Source organism: Corvus kubaryi, unplaced genomic scaffold, assembly GCF_017639235.1.
Source record: "Corvus kubaryi isolate FWS band 111438036 unplaced genomic scaffold, C.kubaryi_AGA036_p1.0 66, whole genome shotgun sequence".
NCBI lineage: Eukaryota > Metazoa > Chordata > Aves > Passeriformes > Corvidae > Corvus > Corvus kubaryi.
The window spans coordinates 192,857-219,308 of record NW_024582054.1 but is presented as its reverse complement, the minus strand read 5'-3'; the positions used below and the strand labels follow the sequence as shown (position 1 = coordinate 219,308).

The 26,452-nt window shown below is 40.2% G+C and overlaps 1 protein-coding gene across 4 annotated transcripts in view; it reads right to left on the bottom strand.

Moving 5' to 3' along the window:
- PLA2G4B (phospholipase A2 group IVB) overlaps positions 1-26,449 on the bottom strand; it is a 49,645-nt gene extending 23,196 nt beyond the window's left edge. The window contains exons 1-4 of one of the 4 annotated variants that reach the window (XM_042047024.1): positions 26,391-26,449; positions 1,995-2,067; positions 824-1,000; positions 56-192 (exon numbers count right to left, since the gene is read on the bottom strand). In XM_042047024.1, the coding sequence (XP_041902958.1) occupies positions 56-192; positions 824-1,000; positions 1,995-2,067 (387 nt within the window). In that variant the 5' untranslated portion in view covers positions 26,391-26,449. Of the gene's footprint in view, positions 1-55; positions 193-823; positions 1,001-1,994; positions 2,068-7,945; positions 8,074-26,390 lie in introns of those variants that run through there. The other 3 variants (XM_042047022.1, XM_042047023.1, XM_042047025.1) reach the window with 3 other exon arrangements.
- Between the last annotated feature and the right edge of the window lie 3 nt (positions 26,450-26,452).

The following is a 26,452-nucleotide window of genomic DNA, read 5'->3' as shown; positions in this document are numbered from 1 at the left end:
GTCAACTGAGGATTCACCGCTATTCAAAATGGTGACATTACTATTTTTTTGCTACCTCAACTTCTCTCTGGATCCTAAAGTAGAAAGTCTCATTCCAGACAGGGTTGTCAGAATTCTTGATGGTTTTGGTCTGAAGCTTTCCAGGTGAAGCAGATGGCAGCCACAAGCGTACATAGCAGTCTGATGCAGTCACTGCAGCAGAGAAAAATTAAAAACCTGATGCCAAAGTTATAGAGGAACAGTAGGGCTAGGCCACAATCCTGGAGATTAATAAATATTTCTACTTTTATTTTTAATTAGTAAAGAGATCACCATTTGGAAACAACCAAAGAAAACCATCTAATTCTTGAGTAACTACAAACTGCAAGTGTACACATGCACACACAAAGTACACTAAGCACCATGTTTCCCATGTGAAGAGAAAGAGGAAAGTGGACTATGCCCACTGAAAGTGGACTGTGCCCAATGGGAATTCCTTACAATTCCAGTCAATGATGTTAAAAAGTTAAATTGAATCTGCAGCTGGCACCAAAAAGGGCTGTTAGGATGATTACAGGAGAATGCATATTACAGCAAAGATCAGAGTCTGGCTTGCTCAATCTAGCCCACAAACATGCAGAGGGGACATAATGGCTGTCTAGAGGTGTTAGGCACTAGGGCAGATGATCTGTTGCAGCTCAAGGCCAGCGTGGGCCCAAGAACAGGAAGGCAAGTTGGAAATCTTCATTTCACTTCCAGCCTGTATCTATTCCTTATGGTTAGTGCAGTCAGTGCCTCGAGCAGCCATCCTTTGGGGAGAGCCGGGGTGGGGAAGCACATTTACTTTGTGAAGCTTGACAACGGTGTGAAAGGAAATCTCCAAGGTGATGTCTTTCAGAGCTGGAGTCAGGACTTGACGGAAGATTTCTACTGCAGCCCGAGATGCCTAAATACTTCAGACTGGTATCAAGCAGTGAATAACATTGCCCCGCAAGGTTTTGGCACGAAAGTGGAACTGTCCCTTCAATAGAGTAGATAGAAGAGATCATTGAAATTCAGAAATACAGGCCTTTGCGCACTAACACCTTTCTAGTGTCCACCTCTGGATGGTGCTATGTGTCATTTGCCACTGGAGCACAGGAAGCCTTTGGCAGGCAGTTACTCAACCAACAGGGGATTCACTCCCTCTGGTCTCTCTCACATGCAGGCTTGGCCCTGCATGGCAAGGCACAGATGGTGTCAGCTGTAATTCAAGTAAATCATTGCAAAGTGATGGATTTTTTTGCTGAATGAGTCATTTTTTCACTAGAGGAATACACAGACCAGAAGTTTCAAAACTGACAAAAAGGCAGCTCAAGGTCTCTGTCCTAACTGAGGAACTCATGGGAGACCTCTGCAAAAATGGCAGCTGAATGGCTGGTCCACAGCACACCTGGAGAAGGAGACATAGGAGGCTGTGAAGGGGAGATAATGAGTTAAAGACACTTGAACACAAAAGTACACAGAAAAGTGTTTTGCCTGCATGTTAAGCATGGGCTTAGGGCTGGACCTGCAGAGGTCCTCCTTAACCAAAACTATCAATATAATTTATTGTGACTGGTCATCCAAGAACAGCAAATACCCTGAAAGATAAGGTATTTTAGAAGGCTTAAAATTCTCTAATTTATCTTTTATTATTATGTATATTTGGTACATTTCAATAAAAGGTCCTTAAATTCACAGCCTGCGTGGCAAAATTCCTGCCCAAGCAGATTCAGAGATTATGGTGTCCTAACAAAGTCTACCTTCCCTTCTTGGCCCAGAAAATTAATCTGGGTGTCTTGATTTATACCAGTACCCTGAAACACCACTCCAATCTAATGATGCATCAGACATATGATCTAATTATAGCCCTGGTATTAGTATTTCTATTGCTGTGCTTTATGTACATTGCTTGCATACCTTCAGAACTTAAGAATATTGCTCACTGTGTAAATTCTGGAGGTGACTAAAAACACAATCAAACCACAACTCACACAGGTCTCTTGACTTGATGTTCTTAGCTTGTATGATTCTTACAGAAAGCATGTGGATGGGGCAAAACTTCATCTGCAGAGAAAACAAATGCAATAATTTTATCAACTCAGAACACAAAAACAAGATGTATTTTGAACAGTACAGGGGACAGTCTCCCCTTGTCTGAAGTGAGGTGACAGCCCTCAAGTGGAAGTACACCATGCTAAGATGAAAACACAACGTCACACTGCGCTGTTTGCTAAGGAGCCTGAAAATGAACACAGAGAGAGAAAACACGGGCTCAGACAATGGTATGGAAAGCTTTCATAGCCACCCCAGAGGCACTTGTTTTCAGGCTACCTGACACATGTATGGCCACAGTGATGGTTGTACTGGCAACACCCCAAGGGTCCTGTGCCATCGGTAGGTCAGAATGGGGCATTTGGAAGGGGATACTAGGAACTGCAGTTGCCTGCCCAGGCCATGGCACAGCTGACACTAGGCCAGGACATGGTACTTACCAAAATGCTCTATAAACTTCTGACTTTGTATCTGAACTATGACTAAATTTCCATGACACCTGCAAGGAGGGCAAGCTCACCAAAGGGCCTTGCTGACTTTAAAGGAACAAATCACAGATGCTTCAGACAAAATAAAAACTGCCCTGCTTTGCAGGCATGGTATCACAGAATTCCATATCATTATGTATCCTGAAAATACCTAATGGGAATGGAAGCACTTCCCTTCCAGACGTGAGATTTATTTCTATCACAGGCAAGCTATCATTTTTAACACTATTGCAAGTTACTTTGTTCCTAACTCTTAACAGTTAAGCTTTCCACCCTAAGCTGTTCAGAAAATACTTGCCATTTTCAAAAGATGTTCTGATAAGCATGAATGAACACATAGGTAAATGTAACAATCTTAATAATAAAAGCAGGGAAAATACTCAATTATTTTTTCAAATTGATATATTTAAATTTCCTTTTAATTTTCTGTTGGTTTTTTTTTTTTTTTTTGCATGCCGTATTAGCATGGCTTGTCAGCAATACTAAGTAACAATAACATGCAGTTATTACAGTCCCACTACCACTAAGAAATTAAAGCTTAAATTACCAACTGAAATATTGTCTCTATTTGCCTAAATGGGAAATTTCATTACACCGTCACTAAATAATTCGAAAATTTTCTTTTGAAAGTTAGCACCATGATTAATTTTCCTGACAAGTAAATTATTAACTTTGTAGATACAAACTGTTGGGGCAGGAAGAACCTCTCTACAGAAAGAGTCACTCACTCCAGTTAATCTGAAATTCTTTTAAAATGAGGTGGAGACTATTGGACATGTCTATTAGAGATGAGAATAGCCTGCATTCAGTTTCATTCAGGCTTGTTTAGAAGTAAATTACGTTACATCAGATGGATATCATCTGAACTGTGAACTAGCATGTTCAAATACAGGCCTAATATTAAATTTTATTATGTCACTTAAAAGGTTACATACTTTTTAAATTCAGATTAATATTTAAGAGTTGCCCTGAGCAGAGAAACCCTTATTAAACCTGTAAAATCCCATTAGTCTGTTGCTTGGCTTGTATAAAAACGCGAAACAAATCTGTTCTTGTGTGACAAGAACTCTTTCTAGTATGTCTTCCTCCAAATTTAAAACTGATAAATTTAAAACGTTTTTAGTTTAATGCATTGTGGACATTACAAGTTCCAGTTAGGACACTTCCATATTTTTCCAGTTGCCCAGTGAAAGAATTTGACTTTAATTTTCCCGTGCAAATAGTTATTTAATATAGAACTACAAGCTGGAACACTCATTCAGCATTCCTAGTGGTTTTCATTTACATGAATTATTGGATTATGTAGACAATTACAGAGGTGACTGGGTTTAATTAATATGTTAATTCTCTGTCATTTTGTAATCAACTTCCCCCTTGCTCAACAGAAGCCCAAACCATTTTCAGAATCTGCCTTCACTGAAGAAACAGATGTTGGCATAAATACTCGCTTTGAACCTTTGTGATGAAAATTTCCTAATTGCTTATAAAAATGGTGCATCAGCAGGTCATCTTCAGAGTACTCTCAGATGGGATCAATGTCATGTTTTCATCCTGTGCCACTACATCCAGAGAGCCTCATTCCTCCTCCCTTTCCCTTCCAACAGCAATCGCTTTCCTTAAACATCTCAGGGTTTGCCAAATGATGGAAACACCATCAAAGATGACTTTTCGCTCCTGATTCGGTGCAGCTTAGTCCTGGTGTTGTTACAGGGTAAAAGGCAAACAGATTCAGGTGGGAAAATGTGGCCATAATAAACCCTGAGGGCTGTGTAAATCCCACAAGGAAGCCAGAAACCATCCCTCTCCCAAGACTGCAGTTACTCCAACCTGTGATAACCATTCAGAAGGGGGCTAATTCCTTTTTTCATCAGATAAAGGCAGAGCTAATTTTCTTCAATAGTCCAGAGCAGACTCCTAGGGTCTGGTTTGGATGGTCTAAAATAACATCTTTGCCTAAAAGTGCTGGTACTCCAGAATACCTTTCTACAAAAAATAATTACAGTTAGAGGTACCATTTGCTATTTTCATAACATGAAAAGCAACATGTAACTTCACAATTAATGCAACTTGATGAACAGAGACACCATACCCAGACAAGCCTTGACAGACTTGCACCTGTATTGGTCTTGCTGGTTTTAGTTCACTTCCTTGGGAGAAACGTGGCTATGGTTTCTTGTACAGCCATGCAGAGAGTAACAAAACTCCTCTGTAAATATCCAGAGTCAAAGGCAGCTTTCCCAGAAGCGCATCATTCTATTTTTGCTGGAAAATTAGTAGTATGACATTGAGGCCAACAACAGAGTGCAGGATTCAGCTACCTGTGTATTGTTGCATCCTAAGCAATAATACTCCAGGCCAATAAATAGTGGCATCTCCAGAGTACTAAAGGGAAGGCTAAAAGTTGGCAAAAAAAAGAAGAAACCAACAAACATCTTTTCACTTGATAGCATTTAGCATTAAACTATATTTCTGTGCTCTCAAACCAAGCTTTGAGAGAGTAATTTCTGTTAAAAATACAGAAGACTCAGTAATCAGGAGATAAAACTAGCATATCAGAATTGCCACACCTGTATCAAACCTTAACAGACTGAAAATTCACATCTGTTGCCAACATCTCACTGATTGTAATAATACACGCTCACTGACTTCCTTCCATAGGAATGTTGATCAGCTTTGGCAGCATAATTCTCTTGTTTACAGCAGTTAGTCTCTTTAGGTTTCATTCCAAAAAGACAAATTTGAGTGTATGAAATCTTCTCAAAGCTCATAAATATTGAGGAGCCCACCAAGACAGTCTATGGATGGCAGTAAAAGAAGAAAAACCTACCAAGAGCTCATATGTTTGATTTCAGTCATTGCCTCTCCACACTGCTCCTAGAACAAGATCTCATGGCTACCTTCACCAGAAAGTTAGTATTCTAGTGAAGTTTCTGCAATCTGTGAACCTCATCCCATAACTACCTCCTCTCTTTTTCTTTTTTTTTTTCAAGTAAGTCCTTGGTTTGTACATGTTAGCAGGCTGATTGGAACGTCAGTGTTTCACTCTCCCTGCACCAAGCCTAAGCAGTTCTCTGAGCAGAGGTATCACCATGGGATAACACCAAATTATATTAAGCTTTACATGAGGATTTTGCTGTCTTCTGACATTTTGAAAATAGCTATAGGATTTATCACTCAGCTTTATAAATATCTTTCAGACATGAATAATTACTTTCTTTGATGGATTATTTCTTTCTTCAGTGGTGTACTAGAAGCTGTACAGTATCTTGTCTACAAGATCTCATGCCAAATATAGCCATTTGGCATATTCCTACCATTATTTTATGTTAGATACTGAGAATTTGGTACAACTACAATTTGGAAATTTACCAAATTGAGATTAAATCTATAAATTTATAAACTATAAGAAAGCTTCATTACAAGCCTGGTTCTGAAGCACTCTTTTCCACATGGATCCTCTAACATCTAGTATGGGCTGAGTTTATTAGCCCTTCCATCAGTGAGAACACTGCTAGCAATTTGTCCTTCCAATCTGCTGCCTACTTTCATTAAAATTAAAGGGATGAAAAGTTCTAGTGGAAAAAGTGAATGACTGAAGAAATATAGAAAACTATGAGAGTCTCATTTTGCTTGGGAATCACAATTGTCAAAAATTTTATCATTGGAAGTTGAACAGTTAGTGAGGAAATCTAATTTGTCTTACAAACATATACTGTAATTTCATGTTATCACTGACGGATTACTTCAAGAGTCATTGTGGATTTGGGACGTATCGCCTGCTCGTATCTATTACTCACCCTTTTACACATATGAGTGGGTCCCTCAGGACTTTGTATTGACAAAATTTCTGAGTATTTTACCAGATGAAAATTATTCCATAGTCCACAAAATAAAACTTCTAAAGAGGGATTATTCTTGTCTGAGCAGAAGAAAAGACCTTGTTATGAATATGAAAAGTTGCAAATTAATACTGACAATCACTTCTGTGTCAATTTGGTAGCTTTCTTAAAGAGCAAAAAACTAATTGAGAGATTAGGAGGTCTTCCTAGCTAATTCAAAGTATCACACATTTCTAAACATGTGGGGTTTTTAACACAAAAGAAAAAAACCACAAAACACAAAACCACTCTGTTCTTATTTCCATATCTATTTGCCAATTTACACATACTGAAACACACACTTGCCTGACACAAGAGCAGAGCTACCTGCAGTACTGAATTAATCTCTTTCCTTGGGAATGGATGCTTTCTGACCTGAAACTTATGCTTCCACTCAAACCTTTTGGCAGCGGTGCCTGTTAACCAGGAGTCTGTCCATATTCACAGAACAGCAGCTGCAGCATTGGGATGAAATGCAAGAACTTTGTCATTGAAACTTTCTAGATAAAATTATACCTGAGCTATCTACCCATCTACCAGCTCCAGAACTGTCTTACTAGATACAACATTGATCTTTGATATTGACAGATAATATTCATATCCACAACAGATAGATACATGTGTATCTAACCTGTAGATGGACTAGATACAACTTTTATCTGGAAAGTACATGACATTTACGACTTATTTTCTTTGCCTGAATGTTTGAATATTTTTAATCTATCCCTTGAGCTATCCGTTCAAGCTACTGATATTTTTTTAATCCTTAACTTTTTTCTTTTATTTGCTACAAAATTTGACACAGCGTTCGATACATAAAGAATTATTATCTGTAAATAATTCATGTCTTGCATTCAGACAGCGCGTCCTTTTTTTTTTAAGATATACATGAGAAAAGAATTTTCAGCTAATAGTTCTGTTGATTTATACTAAAAGCTACCAGTTAAAATCTCTGAATGGAACTTATGATTAGAAAACTCAAGTCCAGACACGAAATACTTCCACTAGAATTGCAAACACCGTAAACATTATGTTAAAAATAGCTAAATCTAATGAGCCAAACAGCTCATTAGATGTCTCCCCTGCAGCTAAAGGAATATAGATTATGCTTTGTTGCTAGATAAAGCTGTTGGTTTCTTTCAGCTGGGGCAAGCAATGAACATGTGCTATCCAGAGAAAAGCACACAGGAGGGCTAAAGCACTTTCATTTTATGGGAGGTAAACTCTTCAAGACCAGCCTCCTCTTCCTTCACGGACTTCACTCCGGCATGTACACCACAGGAAAAAAGCAAAGGGCCCCATTTTCTCTGTGTTTTCACTGAAGCTCGCTTACACATTAGTTACTGCGCGGTGGAAGGGGAGAGCGGTGAGTCTGCAAAGTTCAGGATGCCCCTGCCACTCCGCACCAGCCTCGGCATCCCAGCAGATGCACCGAGGAGGGAGTTTGCTCAGGAGAGCCGGGGCAGAGAGCCCCAACAGCAAGGTGCCAGGCCAGAGCAAAGCGCGGGGCTGCCACTCTCTTACCTTGGCTGGTGGGCTCCCCATGGCACGAAAGATGGCAGCAGCAACTGAAACCCCAATTTGGTTAACAGATCTGTCAGCTGACAAACACGCCAGCAGCTTGTTATGCTGCTGCTGCTCTGCTGAAATAACCTGAAGGACACATATAATTTATACAGGCGCCGAGCTCCACCCTCTGCCTCCTCTGTGTGGAGAGCCTGCCTACATCTGAGAGGGAAAGATCTGCGATGTCGGAGGTGAGCAGAAAGACTAACACTTTTTTATTATCTCTCACAATGTGCTTGTGCCCCAACATCCTCCCACCAGGTTTTTGGGTTGATTCTGACATGTTCAGAAAGTCTTCCTTCACTCTCAACTCTTCTACGTATCTAGTCAGAAGATTCCACAAAATACTCCAGGGAAAAAAAAAAAGCCAAAGGGAGAGGAGAGCTGAATCTCACGTATTAGACTCTCTGATGGGACACCAACCCACTTCCAAGTGCTCTTTTCAACTTTTCCTACAATAGGGACCCAATATATTCCCAATATATCATTGGGAATCTTTCTGACAATCAGTAAATCAAGACTCCTCAATTGAAAGTACCTACTGGCTGATTACCTGGCCAATACAGAGATGCTGGTGAAATTGAGATAAATATTGGCAGAGAAAGGGAAAGCTGCATGCCTTCTGGGCTTTTCCCCTCTACCTGCTTCTTATATGAATATAAAAACTTGACATCTCTCAGCTTCCCATCCTGTTCTCCCATCAACTTGCTGTTGACAGTGCTGGGTCCTAAGGCATCCCCTGAAGATGGCAGAGGCATGGCTTACTCCACTTCTCCCATACCTACTCTGACCTGCTGACAGGGTGCCTGTCAGGACATTGCTCCAGGCAATCTGCTCTGCCTGTACCTTAATCCACACTTGCAATTCCATGCTGTGCAGACCCAGACTTGGAAAAGGCCTGGAGGCCACCACAGGTTTGCAGTAAGGTATGTTCTCACTGTGGCATAGTAATACCAGATAGGATCAAGCTTCACAAAACAGCCAGTGGACACCTTAAACAGACAGAGAATGTCAAGAGTTAATTTTCATCAAGTAACACTTATGAATTTGGCTTTTGACAAGAGAAGAAAAAATTAATTATAACCACAATAGTTGTTTAGGAAAATAGGTTTACCTGAAATCTAGATTTTTCATGAAACTCAGGTGAACACTGTGGATCATCCTTAAGCCACTTTAAAATATTTTCCACAAAAAAACTGTCACCAGTTAAAATCAGTTTTAGGCAGATGCTTCTGGGCTTCTGCAAGTGACAAACAACCACTCAAACTGACATTTCACAGACTCTGCTGTGGCTGGAAAGGCAGCCACCATGCTCACCACTAGTGAGGACTAGATGCAGGCCCTTGCAGGGTGAGAACCTGAGTGCTTAGCCAGATTGAAATCTTTGAAATACTAAAAAGAAATCTATCTCAAACAAAGGTCTGTTGTTTAAAGGTCTGCAGCAAATCAAAAGGCAGTTAAAACTCACAGAAAAATCAACCAAAACTCATTAGAAACCAATCTGGAGTTCAGAGCAAGCCTGCAGGACTCCTGCCATAACACTGTTTTAACAGCCTCACTTGGGTATTTTTATAGGACCAGTTAAGACTGCAATGCATACATTCATCTTCTTGCTTCCACGGACACAGGAATCTGTAACATCCCATTTCCAGAGATAAGGAAAAAAAGCAGTGAATAAAGGAAAAAAAGCTCTTATTCAGAGTGTTGGTTTTCCACTTTTGTATTGCTGTTGCAGCTTTGATCACACATTCTGCTGCTATAGTGAACTGAGTGTACATCAACAAATTTACCTCCTAAAGAGAAGGCAAGGGGAAAACCAGCCAGAAAACAACAAACTCCACTCAAAGAGTGGTATGTCTGCCTGGAAACAGAGCAATGCATTAAAAACAGAACAGCTGCAGCAAGGAGACCCGCATCTTAATGGAACAGGAAAGAAGAAAAAAAGGTCCCAGAATGCTTTCAAATCAAGGTGCAAAAGTTATTTCGGAGAGCTATGGAACTAATTTTTCCAATAGCCCTTCCAAGAACTTAATGTTTCCAGTAAATCAGCATGGCCAAAATACATAAAACATTTTGTGTTTCTTGTCAACAAGACACGCTGACAAGTACTTCCTCCATTTCCTCCTGGACATCAGGGAGATGGGCTACATGACAAGACATGAAAAATGTACAGCACAGGCAAAGCAAGACAAAGTCAACTGCGTAAGGAAAGAACGACAAAACTAAAGGCTAAACCTGAACCAAAGAGGGCAGAGCAGAGTATGTCAGTGAACTAGCTCATAATCAGGCAGTATCTTCAAGGGGATACTGAAACTCCTCCCCCTCCCGCTTTTAGAGGGAGGATATAGTCATGCCAGGCTTATACTAGTAGAGGTAGAAAATATGATACTGTACCTGCAGTATCAGATTGTAAAAGACTGTCCAGGAGACAAAGATAAGAGGTTTTCTAGAAAGATTTTATGTGTTAATTAGGCCAGTCTCATTCCACATTTGTGACTGAATCTTACTTTTTTTCCAAACTAATATTTTGTAAGTACTTGGAAATAAGCGCGGGCGCCGCCCCCCCCGCCCGGGGGCGGGGGAAGGGATAAAAAGACACATCAAATTACACTGAGGTTAAATTAGTTCATACACTACCTGTTGGCACGTGGGTAATGCACACAAGAGACTATGTGAAACAGAATCAGAATGGAAGGAATGCAAGCCCATGCTGCAAGCTCAGCATGAAAGAAATTAAAAGTCAATTAATACAGTGTTCAGCTACATGTAATTTACCCAATGGGCTGCTCACTAACCTACTGAGCTGCCAAAAGCTAAGCAGCAGAGTGGCAGCAACTCCAAATGATTGTGAACTGGACTATCCTACAGATGGCATAAACTAAAAAGCTAACAGGGACAGAAACTACAAAAAATTCAGATGTCTCATGGAGATCATTATTTGCCCCAGCAATGGCACTGCAAAATTTCCAACTCAGCTTTGGTGTACAAAAACTGCCCTCACCGAGGCACTTGCTTCACAGTTCTTCCACCCCTGGTCCTAAGAGCTTCATGAGGAAGGATAGCAGCTACCAAAACACTCTCATACAAATATAAACCTCCCACAACTTTGTTTGATTAAAGGTTTTCGTTCATTCCACAAAAGCTTTTAAACTGAGATAAGTGATGGGTCTTTCTAGAGCTAGATGCAGCCACACCACTGAGTAGGTGGAGGTGGAAGACTGTGCATCTTTGAGGAGATGTATTGTTTTGCCAGACAGAGACAATGGGAGATAACAGTCACTCTCTTTTTGCCTCATAAGTCAGTTTGTACCTTGTTCAGCTCAGTGCCTAGGTTAGAAAAATTACAGTTATCTAAAATAATAAATGTGTATAGTCAAATTCAAACCAAATTTTTTCAAAACATTCTCAGAAATTGAGAAAAGTGGTTTTTTCCCTATCTCATCCCCAAAGTATTTTTTCCATATTTATTTTCTTTAACCACTGTAAAAAATAAGCCAAACAACAAAAAATAACACTTTACTAAAATCTATCTCAATTTTTCAATTCAAAATTACCATGTGAAACTAGAAGCTATAAAGCAAGCTTCAGAAATGCCATATTTAGGACATGTAATATTTAATTTTGAAATAAAAGCATTCTAATTTTTCATTTTTCCCCCCTTGCCTCATTCTGAGCAAACAACACAGATAATCTGAAATTATTTTAGATCTTTGAATACTTTTCAAACAACCATTTTCAGTACCTGATGTTAATTAGAACAAAATACCAGATTGTCTATCTGAGCAGCAATCAGGGGGTAACATTTGTAAATGAACTGTCCTTCTGGCTATAATGATCTATACCTGTTTCAGAAAAGTAAAAGGTGTGATATCCTCTTACCTATCTCCTGAACCACTGTAATCTTAAACAAAGACAGCATACAGTAAATCCAGTATCACTGGCTCTTTTTCCTGGCCAGAGTAAGAGAGCTACTAATTTCCTTAGGTGCTTTGCAGGTGTGGTTGTAAACATGGCAAGATAGTGATCTTTGCAGCTTCACGATGGGAGTAAGCTGCTTATTACTTACCTGGGGTATCTGAGGACTGCAGTGTTACCTTTCCAAGACACGTCAATGTAAAGCCACACATTGAAACCTACTGTGTTTATGTTTAGAAATTGTTCTTTTATTTTAAACCAAGTGATTGCAGAGCATCTAATTGAAATAATAATTGAGTAAGATATTTCAATGTCATTCCACTCAAGCCAGTTTCTCAAATCTTTATCTTTAGATCTTATTCAAATAGCCCGACACTGATGTCAGTATAAAATTGCTTGTGCAAAGACCTCAGAAGAGTTAGGTAAGTATTACACTTCACCACTTGGCTGACAGGAACACTTGACTTATGGTTATGGTATTCAGCTTCAAATTATCAAGAGAAAGGTTTCTTTCTTAGTTGCCACCTACCTCTCATATTTATTTAATGGACACGTTTTTAGAATCAAGAGAGTAACTCTTGTTTTCTGTTATTGTTTTTCATTCTTTTTGACTACTTTCGGGCAGGATCTTCTAAGGACATGTTTGCTACTGAAAGTTATTATACTGGGCAAGAGTAATTAAAAAATGAAGTATGATTGTAGTGATTGTATGACACATACAGCAGTACTTCCTTTCTGTTTCTGTCCAATCCTCTTTCAACCCTGTATGTGGGTTTTTACAAGGTTCTACCTTTACCTGAGCACAGCCATCAGATGTTGGCTGAGAAATAAATAAAATATATACAATAATTTATTTCAAATAATATGGAAGTCATTAAGGGTTGAATTAATGTGCTCCTGCCAGTAATTTATTGTCTAAGTAGCCCTCCAAAAAGGACAAGACTAAAACAGTAGCAGGCATCCTCACTGTGCTGTTCTGTAAGTTAGCATTGCCAATGGGTAGGCTTCTTAACTAAAGCTAGCATCAGCCAACCCATGTCCTGGCTTAGGTAACCTGGATGACTTTATTGAAGTGTAAATGTAAGAAAACCACTGAACTGAGCATAGAGACAAGGCAAAAAAAAAAATATAGAAGCAGCCAATTCAGGGAGAACTGAATACATTCAAGTATATCACCAATAGCTCTGGAAATACCTGCAAATTTATAGAAGGCACACTGATCATGAAGAACAAGTGAATACTGTCACAGAGTCCTTGGTAAATATCTGAAAATGCTCAAGTCTTAAAAATAACTAATGGCAAAGTTTCATGTTGCAGCAGGAAGTCTAAGAGCTAGTTGTTGCTAAAACAGGAGGCTTTTGCTCCAGTCCAACTCCCAAATTTAGAAAGCCCTGCTCCTACATTGCAGAATTGGCTCTGGAACTCCTCTGGCAAAATGCTATGCTCCTTTGAGGGGCTGAAGCAATAGAAAACTACTCTTCTCCTTTTCCTGAGGAATTTCCAGGACTGCCCTTCTGTAGTGGCACGTAGCCATTACCTCAGCTTGAGCTCAGTAGTGGGAATCTGACCATGGATGAACACCATTGTCTGCAAGAGCTGTCTAAAGCATCAGCACTCAAAGGGAAATGAGTATCAGAGGTGGAAAACAGATTAGACAATTCAATTGCACATTCCTGCAAGTGGATCATTACTGTCCACTGACCCCAGTATCAGAAAGTCACAGGGCTTTTCACGCCCCTTTGGAGGCTTCTTCTAAGGTTATTGAAAGATCGTCAAATTTGAAAACTGAATTTTTTCCTTCCTTCACTTTTGTTCTTTTTTTTCCAATACAAAAACTCTAGACTTCAACCAAGCTATATGAACAATTTAAAACAGAATAACCAGAGTTTGACTTAGTCATTAGAGTTATTATGAGCCTTGCAAGCTTATTTACAGCAATTAAGAGCCCTGTGACTCATTTGTGGTGGATTATACCTTCTGACAGCAGAAGACAACTTCAGGGGTTCTACAGAGGATTTTAATACAAAAGCTCCTTCTGCACTGATGCTTATCCCCACAAAAAATATTTCTGATGAGAAATATGTCTCACTTAGGTGTGTCTCTTCTTCTATTCAACTTGTACCATTTCTGTGACAAAAAGAAGTCAAAGTTTTCCTAATAGAGCAACTGGGAATTTGCCTTGCTGAAAGCACTCTCAGCTTAATTCCAGTGGTATGAAAGCATCTTTGTCACCTGCTCCTCTTAAGCCAGTGGAGAAGGCAAACAAGTGTGAGCGGGGAGCCTGGCACTTGAAACACAGTGAGCATCTCAGCTGGTCTCAGGAAAGCTGCTCTAACCTGTGCCAAGGCAGAGTCATCCACGGAGCTTGATATTATCTCTGAATGTCTCTGTGCACGCATATTAGGTCAGGGTTAATTCCTCTGTTTCAGCAGCACATAAAACATGACACTTGCATAACACTGCAATTTTAAATGCTTTCATTATAGTAGAAAAAATATTTTTTACTGGCACGGATCCTTTTTAACCTCTTAACTTATATAATGCCTTGGGAATTCTGAAGCTCCAAAGATTTTTATGAAGTGCTTCTTGAAACCTGAGAACTTAGAATAGAAAATCATACCAAAGCCAAGAGAAATGTATAGCCTTCAGCATCTCAAGGAACTAGGGTGTTTTTAACTGTAGGCCTCCCACATTCATGGTCTATGTGGCAGGTAACACATGATATGGCCAACAAGAGAAAATTTTTGTGTAGGTCATGAAAGGCACTGCATCTGTTCAGAGCAGAACATTAAATTAAGCTACGTACACTGCCTCATTTTCCAGAGGATTCCAGACCTATGTGCTAAAGGCCCAAAATTGGATCTCCTGGACCGAACCAGGGAGAGTCTGGGCTGGGGGAGATGCATTCACTCAGAGACTCTAGCTCCCAAGGGCAGAGATCTGATGGAAGACTAGATTTCAGATGGTCACCTCTTCCATAAACAGGTCCAGGAAGGAAGCCTCACCCACAGCCTGCCAATGCAGCAGAGCACAAACCAGTACTGGTGCCTTCCCTGCAACACACACAATTTGTACTCTGCAACCCCTCCCCATGCAACAGACACATTGCAAAGTGGCAGAGACCCTTGCTTTGTATGATTCAAATCCACTAATTGTTGGTCTTCCCTACTGTGTAGTTACACACATACTGAATGCATTTGTCAGCCAAGTACTAGCAAGTAAACTGTGAACCACAAAAAGGCAAAATGTCCTGCACCAGTGCTGGGAACTGGAATGCTCATCCCACAGAGGAAATCATGTTGGCACAACTCCCTAAAAAGATTTCACTCCCATATATAAGAAAAATTTTGAAAAATTTCTGGGTTGATGCCTCAGCTGGTATGCCAGGACCCTGACTACACAGCTGTTTTGGCTCAGCAGCCACCTGGGCAGGCTGGGAGCTTCAAAGCTAAGAGATCTAGGAAGCTGGAAGCAAAGGAATTGACCAACAGCCTAGGAACATCTAATGGGCATCTCATTCACCTGCTGACCAGCCTAGGGGGTAGCCCCAGGTAAGTGGGAGAAGCCAGCGGTGTCCTGTCATCACAGAATGATGGGTAGCCAGAGGAACAGGCCAGGTGGGTCAACAAGGCGTACAAAAGCATGACAGCTTTCCAAGCAGGTTTCCATGAAGCTGGAGAACCAGCCAACCCAGCAATACTGAATCCAATCAACATTTTTAAACGGAGAAGTGTTGCATCAGAAAACATATGATCAGCTCTGTTCATCAGACACCGCTTCCTCACGTACGCTAAAACTGGGAATGGGAAGTACCTGACTGTTGATAACACACCGCATATTTTTTCCTCCTCCTCCTCAGACTTGATACACAAACAGCTGACAACATGGACAGATATGTGGAGCATGGAATGCCTTGTGCAATGACTTGCTTACAGTAAAAAGAGGAGAGAGGAAATAAGATTTAAAATGGTAATGTAGCCCCTGCTCTTTGACTTTGTCATAAATCCTTTGTACATCTTAGGTAAGTCAGTGAGAAATTTGTAGAGTAAAATGAAAGTAGCAACAACCAGTTCACCTGAGATCACAGAAACTGCTGCAAGTCAGAAGACAAACTGATATTGTAAAGAAAATATATAATGATTATATTGTTGTAGAATACACCTTCAATTTATAAACACAAACATTTTATACTAACACTCTCAATGTTCGGAGAAATTTAGTATATTCCCCATCAAGTGTCTGTATCATGAAAGGCATCAGTTTATCCAAGGTCCAGAAAGCACCAAAAGGTCCAGTAGCCATGGCACAGATCAGAAATGTGTCCCACCCTCTGAATTAATACTTTAAGACGCTTCTTGTTCCACATAGAACATTGTTAAACCTTCTGTGGCTCTGAATCAATTGAAATGAATGGTTGCATTACATTATTACAGATGCAGCTAAATGCTCTTCACTTGTCCCAAGCAAAACATCCTTCAGCTCTGGGGGGAATAACCTGGGAGTCAAAGTTAATTAATGGTTTCACATGGCACCAGGGACAGTCTGTAAGAAGAAGTGAGCAGGGCAGCTTAATTTTCATTCAATATACTCATGTACTAGGAAGTCTATATTAATAACTCCAACAGAAGATACTATGGTCTCCATTGCAAAACCGAGAAACAAAGATACCGTAAAGCAATTTGATGCTTTCCTAAATAGCAGTAGATCTTAACAGCTATTAACAACCCCTTCCGTTTGAACATTTGAAAGAACTGTACAGGTGAATCCATGCCAACCCATTTCAGCCTCTAGTGACAGGAATATCTATTTGATATCTTAATTCTAGTTCTGGTCATGATCATTTGAGCTGCACTTCCTTCCTTCTGACATATGTAGTCATCACCATTATGTGGTCTGTCTGTGTCAGGACAGGGTTTAATGAAAAACATACTAACAACAGAGCATCTTGGGGTTTTTATTGCCACCTGTGTAGAGCTCAACACAGGTAAAATCCCCATCCCTTGCACTGTCTCCTGTCCCTCACCACTCCAGATTACTGAGGGAAGCTAGTCAAAATTCAGACAGTCAAAAAACAACCCATAGTAAAATGCTGAAAGTTCAAAGCCATGTCTTTGCTGTTGGAAAAAAGATGTACCAAAAAGATTAAGAGACATCTTCCTGATCTGCAGCCACTGGTAATTCACAAGTAGGTCTTGTGCTTAGACAATTCCAGCTTTTCTGCTATCCATTTAGTAATCATATGCATTTAAAAGCCAAAAGCTTTGATCGTCTCAGACACTTGCACACATTCCTCTCAGGAACAGTGTAATTGATATTAATAGGATAATTCACAGGTGAAGTGCCACCTCAGGTGCACCAGTGCTTTATGAATTGGAGCACAACCAAACAACAAAGGAATAGGCACAAAACAGCAACCCATTTTCCCCTCTCTGCTCCCCATGAAAACCAAACGTATCACATTTTTTCATAGGTTTAATTATTGTTAAACTCCTGTTCCTTTACTTCTATTTTTTCGTATGTGTTGGTGTTTGTGTTGGTGTTCATGTAATCTATTTAGACTACAGAGCTTTTTCAGAGCAAGGTCTACACCTTATCTAGGAACTTCTATCACTTTTAATAAATCACTTCTCTCTTGGCTTTTCACTGTGCCACAGTACCATAAATGTCAATAAATTCTATTTCTGATCTTGAAACCTGTGTTAAAGCTAAACTATGTATCTTCCCTCCTACACCTTCCTTTCACATGGTGACCCCTGACTTTTCTCAGCCTCCACACCACATTTCCCTCCCACATGATAACTAAATTTAAATCAAAACTGGATGATTCTCCTCTATGTGTAGCTCAATCAAACACCAGGAATTACTGGGAAAAATGCATCTATTGGGTACGTCCAACTAAGTATTCATAGATGGCCTCTGTTTTAAAAATCTCTTTTTCTTCCATATTCAAGATTTTCCTTATATATCAAACATATTTTAGAAATCTGTAGTTGACCTAAATCCACAGGCAGTGATGGTCTGTGTGCTTCATAAAAAAGCTTCAGATGAAGAGACAAGCTATTCCCATTATTTCAAGAAGACTCGCTCTTTAACCTAATAGTGTTAGAAACTAATACTGAAATCCCCTTGGCACTGATATACAGTGCATCTCTTCCAAAAAATATGGAGCACTAGAGCTTCCCAGGTAATACCTTGCACGAGACAACACATACAAGTTTCCTCAGAAGGAGCCTTGGTTCCAGGGCCTGAGGTTCATAAAACCACAAGGGGAGGAAACACCCATCCTGCTACTGTTCCACAGCTTTCTTTCCTGAGCAAACATTTTGAAGGCAGTTCCTGAACACAAACCTTGAAGGATTTCCTCAGCCAGTTTCCACTTCTTATTGGTAATTCCTATAGTAGAGGCACCAGCCCTTCATTTGCATCTCATCTGTGTCAGAGGGTTTCAGTCCTTCCTGTTTATAATTTATATACCATCATGGCAGCAGTGCCATTAGGATAATTATAGTTATGTTAGGACTTCCCTGCACACCACCAGGAGACGCTTTGTGTCTTAGATAATGAGGTCAGCAATTTCCAAGATTTGCAGAACAAGGACAAATTGTTTTGGCAATAGGCCCAACTTATTCCCAAGTTTGACCTACCACCTTCTCCAACAGGAGACCCCATCTGCTCTTCTCCATTACTGTTCATACCTTCTGCTTGAAGCTCTTCTTCCTCCAGGAGGAACCATACCATGTTTTATCCTCTGCAGAAGCTCCCATACTAAAGGCCACCACCAGCACAGAGGCCAATGGAGAATTCTTCCAGTTAAGATAATCACAGAAGCAATGGTGAGGGGAAATAGGAGATATCATCGGCCAAAATCATATTTTTTCTAAATAAACATCAGTGGAACATACTTCTAAGCTGGTTTTACATTGCAAGTAACAAGAGGAAACACAAAATAATCTGCTGTTCACAAATGTACACACAAATGGACTCACAAATGGTCTTCCAAACCCACCTATTGCACTGTTGCTGTCTCTGCAAGGGACAGGACATTTCGGCTCTACTGTAGCCTGTGGCATCTGACAGTCCAGGTTTTATTTAGCATTTAATCTCAGGTCACATTCAAGACCAGACTAATGCAGCTAATTCCTCAGTTTGTACCATTGCACTGAAATTCATACTGAGGCACCTGAATTTTCAGAGCACTATGCTTTGTAGACCTAACAACTCTAAATATGACTTGACTATGCACTTAAATTGAAGACATGGCCCTCAAAACAGGCACATTACAAGTGAATTCCTGGTCCAAACAGAATTGGTAGCAAAACTATCACTAAGAAATACACATTTTAAACCAGTGCTATCACTCTCAGCAGCTATGCAGTGAGTAAGCTCCATACAAAACAGAGCAACTGGCTTAGGGAAAGCATTGCAACTACCTAATGTGCTAACAATCAAAACAAAGCACCGTGCACTCTTCATGGGTGTTAAGCCATTGTCAGACATGTAACCTTCCTATAAAACATTAATCCAACCTACACGGACTGCCAGGGTGTTAGCACAGGGCCTGCTACTCCAGGCTCACTTGCCATTCACAGAAGAAACAGTGCACACCAACACTTAGCACTGCATGAGATTTTGCAGCTTTTCGACACACCCTGAGCCAGATATCATCTGCTCAGCTAAGGCTCCTACTGTATCTGTACACAACTGTTTCTCTCACTGTTGCTATAGCTGCACATTATGAAACTCCTTAAATACGCAATACATCAGTTTTTGGCACAGCTCTCTTGAGCAGGTGGGTTGTGCAATGCATTCTTCAGAGCTATCAGGGATTAAATAGCATTTTGTGGGTCCCAGGAGCTGCAGTTTACATTGCGCTGAGCACCATAAAGCCAAGTTTCCTCTGTTCAGCAGAGCCAAAGGGTGTTGCAAATTCAGATATACAGAGACAGAAGGAGAAAAGAAGAACTATGGCTGAAGTTCAGGATGAGTCCAGCACAGATGAATTTTTAAATTTCTAACTTGCAAGAATTTAAGATAAAGCTTTCTATACAAGCATGTTCCCAAATTCAGACATCTGGAGAAAAAGTGCTTCTGGGCTAAAAAATTTCTGATGTATTCCAAGAAGGTACAAGAAGCTGAGAAAGAGATGTTTTGTGTAAAATATCCTCCTAAAACTCTCCTACTGTGAAGCTTTTGTGACCTTGGCACTTTTGCTCAAGTGTCTCCTTAGATAATACCACATGGTTGGGATACTTTGAAGACTTGGATTTGCTAGGCTTTAGTCCTAGAAGGTTTGGTGCCTTAAAACACAGTGACACCATGTGGCCAATTGCTTGGGCTGGAAACGATGTGCTAATGGAAAGAGCAGCGTACAACTTCCTCATTTTTCTTTGGTTTTATTGAATTTGTCTTAAGCATGTTTGCAACTATATTGACTAGTGACAGTAAACTAGGTTAGAATCGTCATCTGGACAGGTAAACAAAGCCAAAGCCAATGACTATTTGGGATTTCAGCATATGTTCAAATGTCTAAAGTTTGCAAAATTGTCCAATAAAACCCACCTGTAAGTTCAGCAAGTAAAATACCCAATAAGAACAGTTTGCACGTATGTCAAAACATCATATTCACTTGGCAGATGCAAGAAACTTGTAGAACTATGATCCAACATTCTCAAAAAAGTGCACCTGGAAGTTGCACCTAAATATCTATGGTTTAATTCTGCAGTAATATCACAAAAACTTGCAATTTATTTTGAAAGTGGAGATATATTTGCCTTGCTCTTATGGCTTGTTTTGCTTCCAAGTAGATGCAGACACCCCCATTTATTTTTACAGACATTTCTGAGCTAAGTATTTGAAGTCACAAGTGGGAATATTGCTGCTAGGAATGTTCTCAGTAGTTTGTTACTGCATTATATAATATGGTGACTGATGTGATGAATCATCTCTCACTAGCACAGTCCTTTTTTCCAAATGAGGTGCTGCACATTGAAAAGGTTCAGCTCACAACAAATGGTAAGAATGGCAGATCTCTTTGAAAGACACACAGGCAGGCAAACAGGCAGATGAAAACTGACTATGGAATATCCCTCAAACAGAAAGAAAATAATCATTAATTAGCTCTTCACAGGGAATATATTCACTCAGTAGTACTATCAAAAAATTAATGTTCATTAAGAAATGTGTATTTTGAGGCAGGGTTCAGAACATCTTGCTCTCAAGAGCAGAAAGGAAGTGAAAATACGACGACTCCCAGTTGTACAGGCTTTGCAAAGTCAGTGCCAACATTGCTTTTTTTACTGATTAGTTAGCTAACATGCTGGTGTCATTTTCTTTGTTGTATATTGAACTCCTGGTGAGCAATTTATGTCATTACTATCACAGTGCATCAGAATGCAAATGAAATAGGTTATTTTGCAAGGTGATGTAAAAGGCTATTCACATACATATATAATAGTTTCACCTATATACACAGTAGTCAGAGCCTAGGAAGCACCAGCTGGTTAGATACAGGACTTTCTAACTGTTCAAAACAGGAGTTTGAGTTGAGGAAAATAACTGACCTGACCCTTCAAATTTTGTCACCCTGACTAGTGAGATTATGCTGCCATCTTGTGACCTGTAAATTTTACTTAGCTACAAGTCACAGAATTTTTTCCCCTAGACTGGGAGGATGGTGTACATGATCTGAGGTGCAGTAATAATGCTTTGAGCAGCTGAGCCCTCTTTTATATTCAGATCCACATAGTCTCTCCCTAGCTTTTTTATCTGTCTCTCATGGGCTGCACCCTTCAATGTCAACGTGGTTGCTAGAGGAAGTGCTGTCCATGGACAGGCCTGAGTAGAGAGTAGAGGCAACCCTGCAGAGGGGATGAAACCCACAGTTTAAAGGACTAGGGGTTTGTAATAAAGGCTACAGAATGTCCTCCTGCTGCCAAGAGAATCAATCATCTGTTCTGGAAACCAAAACACCATTTAGCCAGCAGCTGAAAATTACAGTATACACTGAAGAAAAAAAAAAAAAAAGACATATTCTTTACCGCTGAGAAGCATAATTATAAATGATTACATAGTTTTGTACAATGAGGATAAAATTTTCTTCTCCATCTTCTCAAGTGTGAAGCTTGTATATTTATGGTAACATTTTTCGTGCTTGAAAAAAACCCATGTTACAATTCGCTGTATTCTGAATCTAAATAGGGTTGTTCCATCTGGTCACATTAAATAAAATATCTGTAAGTCAAAGTGGGTATGCTGTTCCCTGAACAATACAGACTTCAGCTGCACAGTGACTGCTTACACAGCATTTTGAAAAACCTGGGAAAAGGTTAGTATGGCTGCAATGACATTGAAAAGCAAGCTGGGATCCTCTCTCCTAGTAACAGCCCATTCTTTCCTTACACCCCAACTACATGGGCTTCCATCAGTGCGTACTCCCAAAGCACTTTCGAATTGAAGACACAAAATGAAACCTCGAGGTGCTGACAATCCAAACTGCATGTGCAAGGCAGGAGCAGGGACATACCAGGAACAAGCAGGCTTGAGGGCTCTGAGCCAACAAGGCAGCTGCTCTGAGCTCAGATACATCGCTTGGGAGAGCCTACAGATGGCATGCATAGCTAAAAGGTTCCCTCAACACCTCTACCTGGAGACAAACCATAGGTCTTTCCTCACCACCAAAGCCTCAACCATCATTATACACCCAAATCATATTTTCCTTCAAATCTTTGTTTGCCAAACTAAACCAAAGCATTCTGCACTTCAGTTCTGATTAGAGTTTTCAGGACATACTGTATTTTCTTCAGAGTATGGCATAGCAGAATAAGAGCTCCCAACTAGCCACTGAAGGTAATGTTTACCCATCCAGTAAACCACAATTCTAGCCTATGGAAAGAGGAAAAATTAATCTCTATACTCAACCCAGCATCCATTTTTGTAAGATGTTGATCACTTTGGCACCAATCTAATACTTGTAGATGCGTAAAATCCCACTGATAACAATCAGAAGTCCTTCAGGATATGCGCCATTTTTTCTCATAGTAATCTCGTGGTCAAAAATCCTGGAGACAGTGTTCAGGACTCCACCTAGTGAGCTGAAACAAGAAGTCTTTGGAGCAGACAGATATTGCTAAAGAGACCTTTCCTTTCCTCTGACAGGGGTAGAAGAGCAACTTAAGAGAGCTGAAGATACTCTGTTGTCAGAAAACCTTTATGAATCCAGACTAAAGTTCAGGGATTGCTGATGTTTTTAGTGGTATGGAAGTAAACCAAGGATACATTGGAAATCCACAGCTGGCAAGGACATACCCTTTCTCTCTCGCAAACTTAACCCACATACAGAAATAGGCAGCTACATGTTAATGAAAGAGGTAATATTTCCCTGCAGGTCTCCTTGTCATGTCAGCATATGCATCTCCATATTCTTAGAGCCCAGCTCCAGACATACAGATATTTTATTTTTCCATAACACCCACCTCTGCAACAAGAGTTTGTGCTGAGTCTGCCATTTCTTCCTCATTTCACAAGGAGGGCTTAAGAGCTACCAGAAGCATTGAGCGAGCCCTTCTGCCCTGAACCAAATATAATCTTTCAATCTTTCTAATATATAATCTCCTCTCTGTTGCAGTAACATATCAGGCTCTTCCTTCTCTGATACAGTCTGCTCCCAGAACAGATTTGGGTTGCAGCAGCAGTCCAAACAGTCAGTGGATTAACAGAGGAGTTAAGCCCGTATCAGTGCTAAGTGAAGTTGTAGCTTGAAAGTCTACTAATCAAACTAAAGCCTGAGACCTGATAATTAATAATTTTCCTTTCAACTAACTCCATCACAATAATCTGATCACCCGTATCATAGGAGATCCAGAACTCATTTTGCAAAATTTGTCAAGAACTCAGCAAAAAGCTGGCATTCTTCTAAAGAGAGACATGAGGAAAGAAAGAAAAGCAGAATTCAGAAAACCTAATAGAGGAAAATAAACTAAAATAGGAGGAGAATAAAACAAAGGACCGTGAAGAGATAAACTGCAGAAGCTCAGACCTTTGGTTGCCTGGGGGCAACTGCAGAAGAGAATTTTGGTTTGGTCTGTGGCTCTTCCCTGAAAGTGGAGGTAGGTACATGCTGTGCCTGCTGTTTCTATGGTACAGGCAGGAAGACAGAGCTGAGGGTGCTGCAGAATTACCAGCCAAGCAAACAGTATCATGACATCTAAGCTCATCAAAGCATATCTTGTTTCAGAGAAACATTTTTAAGACGATTATTGGCTTTTCAGAAAATAGAGCTTTTTTTTTCTTCTCTTTTTCAGCTGAAAAATCTGTTTGGAGGCACATAACCACATACTATCACTTTCAGAGGCATGAAAATATTGAAAACATCCTCAAATACGCTTTCAGTTTTTACACCTCTTCAGTAAAAACCTAAAACCCATGAAGAAAAATCTTGCAAAGATAAAAGTATTCCTGACTGTCTCCACATGGACTCTTGCACTGGAGAACTGGGGACCACAGCAAGGAGAAACCATCCTTACTGTCCACAAACACTCATCTGCTCCCAGAGCAACTATATTTCACATACTAAGTAACATTCCATCTAGAATCTCCTTGACTCTGGGATCTGTACATGCGGTGACCCTCAGAAAAATCACTCCCTATTTTTCATGGGTAGCAGGAGGCTCTTTCTTCCAGGAATACCACCTCATAAGAAGAATTCTGCACAGACAGAATAGCAGGAAAGCAGCTGAGACATGCACAGGCACTGCTCAAGTCACAACCATATGTACAGTGATTTACCCTGAACAGCTTGCTCAGAGGTCACAAAAGAAATGTGTTTTGCTGCGTGAGTGCTACATGAAATGACCCGGCTGCCAAACCTGGCTAAGAGCTGGAGAGCTGCAGAGTGTACAGAGGATTTATGAAACTAACCTCTGCATTCCTTTCTGAGCCCAGGAAATTGCATTCCTTTGAGGTCTGGACTGATGTTCATTGATAACACAAAATCATGTTCTTCGGAAGGGAGAAAAAAAGCAAAGCAGAAGCACTGGAAAGCCAAATAGCCTTATGTGGAGAACTGAGTGGAATGAAGAAGGATAACAACTGTCTTTAAAAAATTCTACTCTCCTCTCAACCCAGCTGAAAGGAGAACCTGCACATGCAAAGTACTGGGAGCAAATTACTTAAAAATTCAAATGTTCTGAAAAGTTCAAGCTCTCTTTCTTAAATTTGTGAACTGAAAGGGAGAGTAGTATTACCTGCCTCAGCCCATTATCCTCCTCTGTGTGGTGACTGTCATATGGCTAATAGGGCAGACACAAATGATAAAAACACCCAGAAAGTGAATGGAACAAGCAGCAAATGAAGCAGAGAGAGAAGACAGCTCTGGCCTGAGTATGACTGAACTCTCACTGCTTAGTAACTACTAGGCACTAGCACCTTTCAGGTTCAAAGCTTTCTCTCAGGCCTCAGAAGAGGAAAAAGCCATGTAAGGAGATGAATGGGGTTGGCTTTTCCCAAGCAGTTCTTTTGCTAGTGGACAGTGTTTTTTAGGCTATACAAAACACACCTTAGTAGCCAGACACAACTGAAAAAAAAAGAGAAAAAAGTTGTATCTATCTCCAGTCTTCCTCCCCCCTCTTTTGGGCAGAGTATTCCAGATGCATCAGAGGAAACACAGACAAGGCACAGCTTAAGCCATATATCCTAAGGAAGCTAAATTAGCAAATGACTCACTTTGCTTTGTATTATCTGAAAGGCAGCCCTGACAAAATAAAGCTCTCATCTCATGAAACAATACCAAGACTTAAAAACCTATTGGTCTAATTTGGAATAAAATTTAAGCCTGTCTGCTGAACCCATCATAAGCACTCGTACTAACAAACAACAAGCTGCTGGTCAGAACACTAATCTGGAAAATGGGAGAACCTCATCAGGCATAGCCAAGGCAAGAGTTCCGGCCTTCTAAACCCCATGGAGAACCCCAGCTTTTAGGTTAATGGCTATTTCAAGGAGACTGTTACCACCAGTCCTTAAGAGGATAAAATGGAGTTATGCAACATCGCTAATCTTTTCCCCAGTGGGAGAAAAACTATTTTTTTTAATACCTTTCTTACCTCAGGACTCTCTAGTGGTTAGAGAACAAAAAACTACATTATTTTCAAGTCTGATGAGTGACTGGAAAATCTGAATGGAATCAACAGGAAGTAAAATAAATAAAACTTGTTCCTCCGTTTCTACATTGACCTCAAAGTGAGAGAATTTGAGAAAACTTCTATAACCTGTCACTAGAGCTTCAGCGATGGAAGTTACTACCGCTTCATAAAAGCATTCATTCTCAACGTCCCAAGACAGTAAGTGTACTAATAATAACTGATTATGAAACCTCTTCATTCAGAAAGCAAATAAAACACAGGTTTCAGTGACTTGTTTGTAAGTAGATCCTGTGTCCTGTGTTAGCCAGGGATACCATCACACATTGTCTTACAGAGAAAAGTGGATTCACCTCGTGGCTGAGCAATGGGAGCTGTGCTGATCCCGGGAATCCCGGAGCAGGCAGGGGTCACC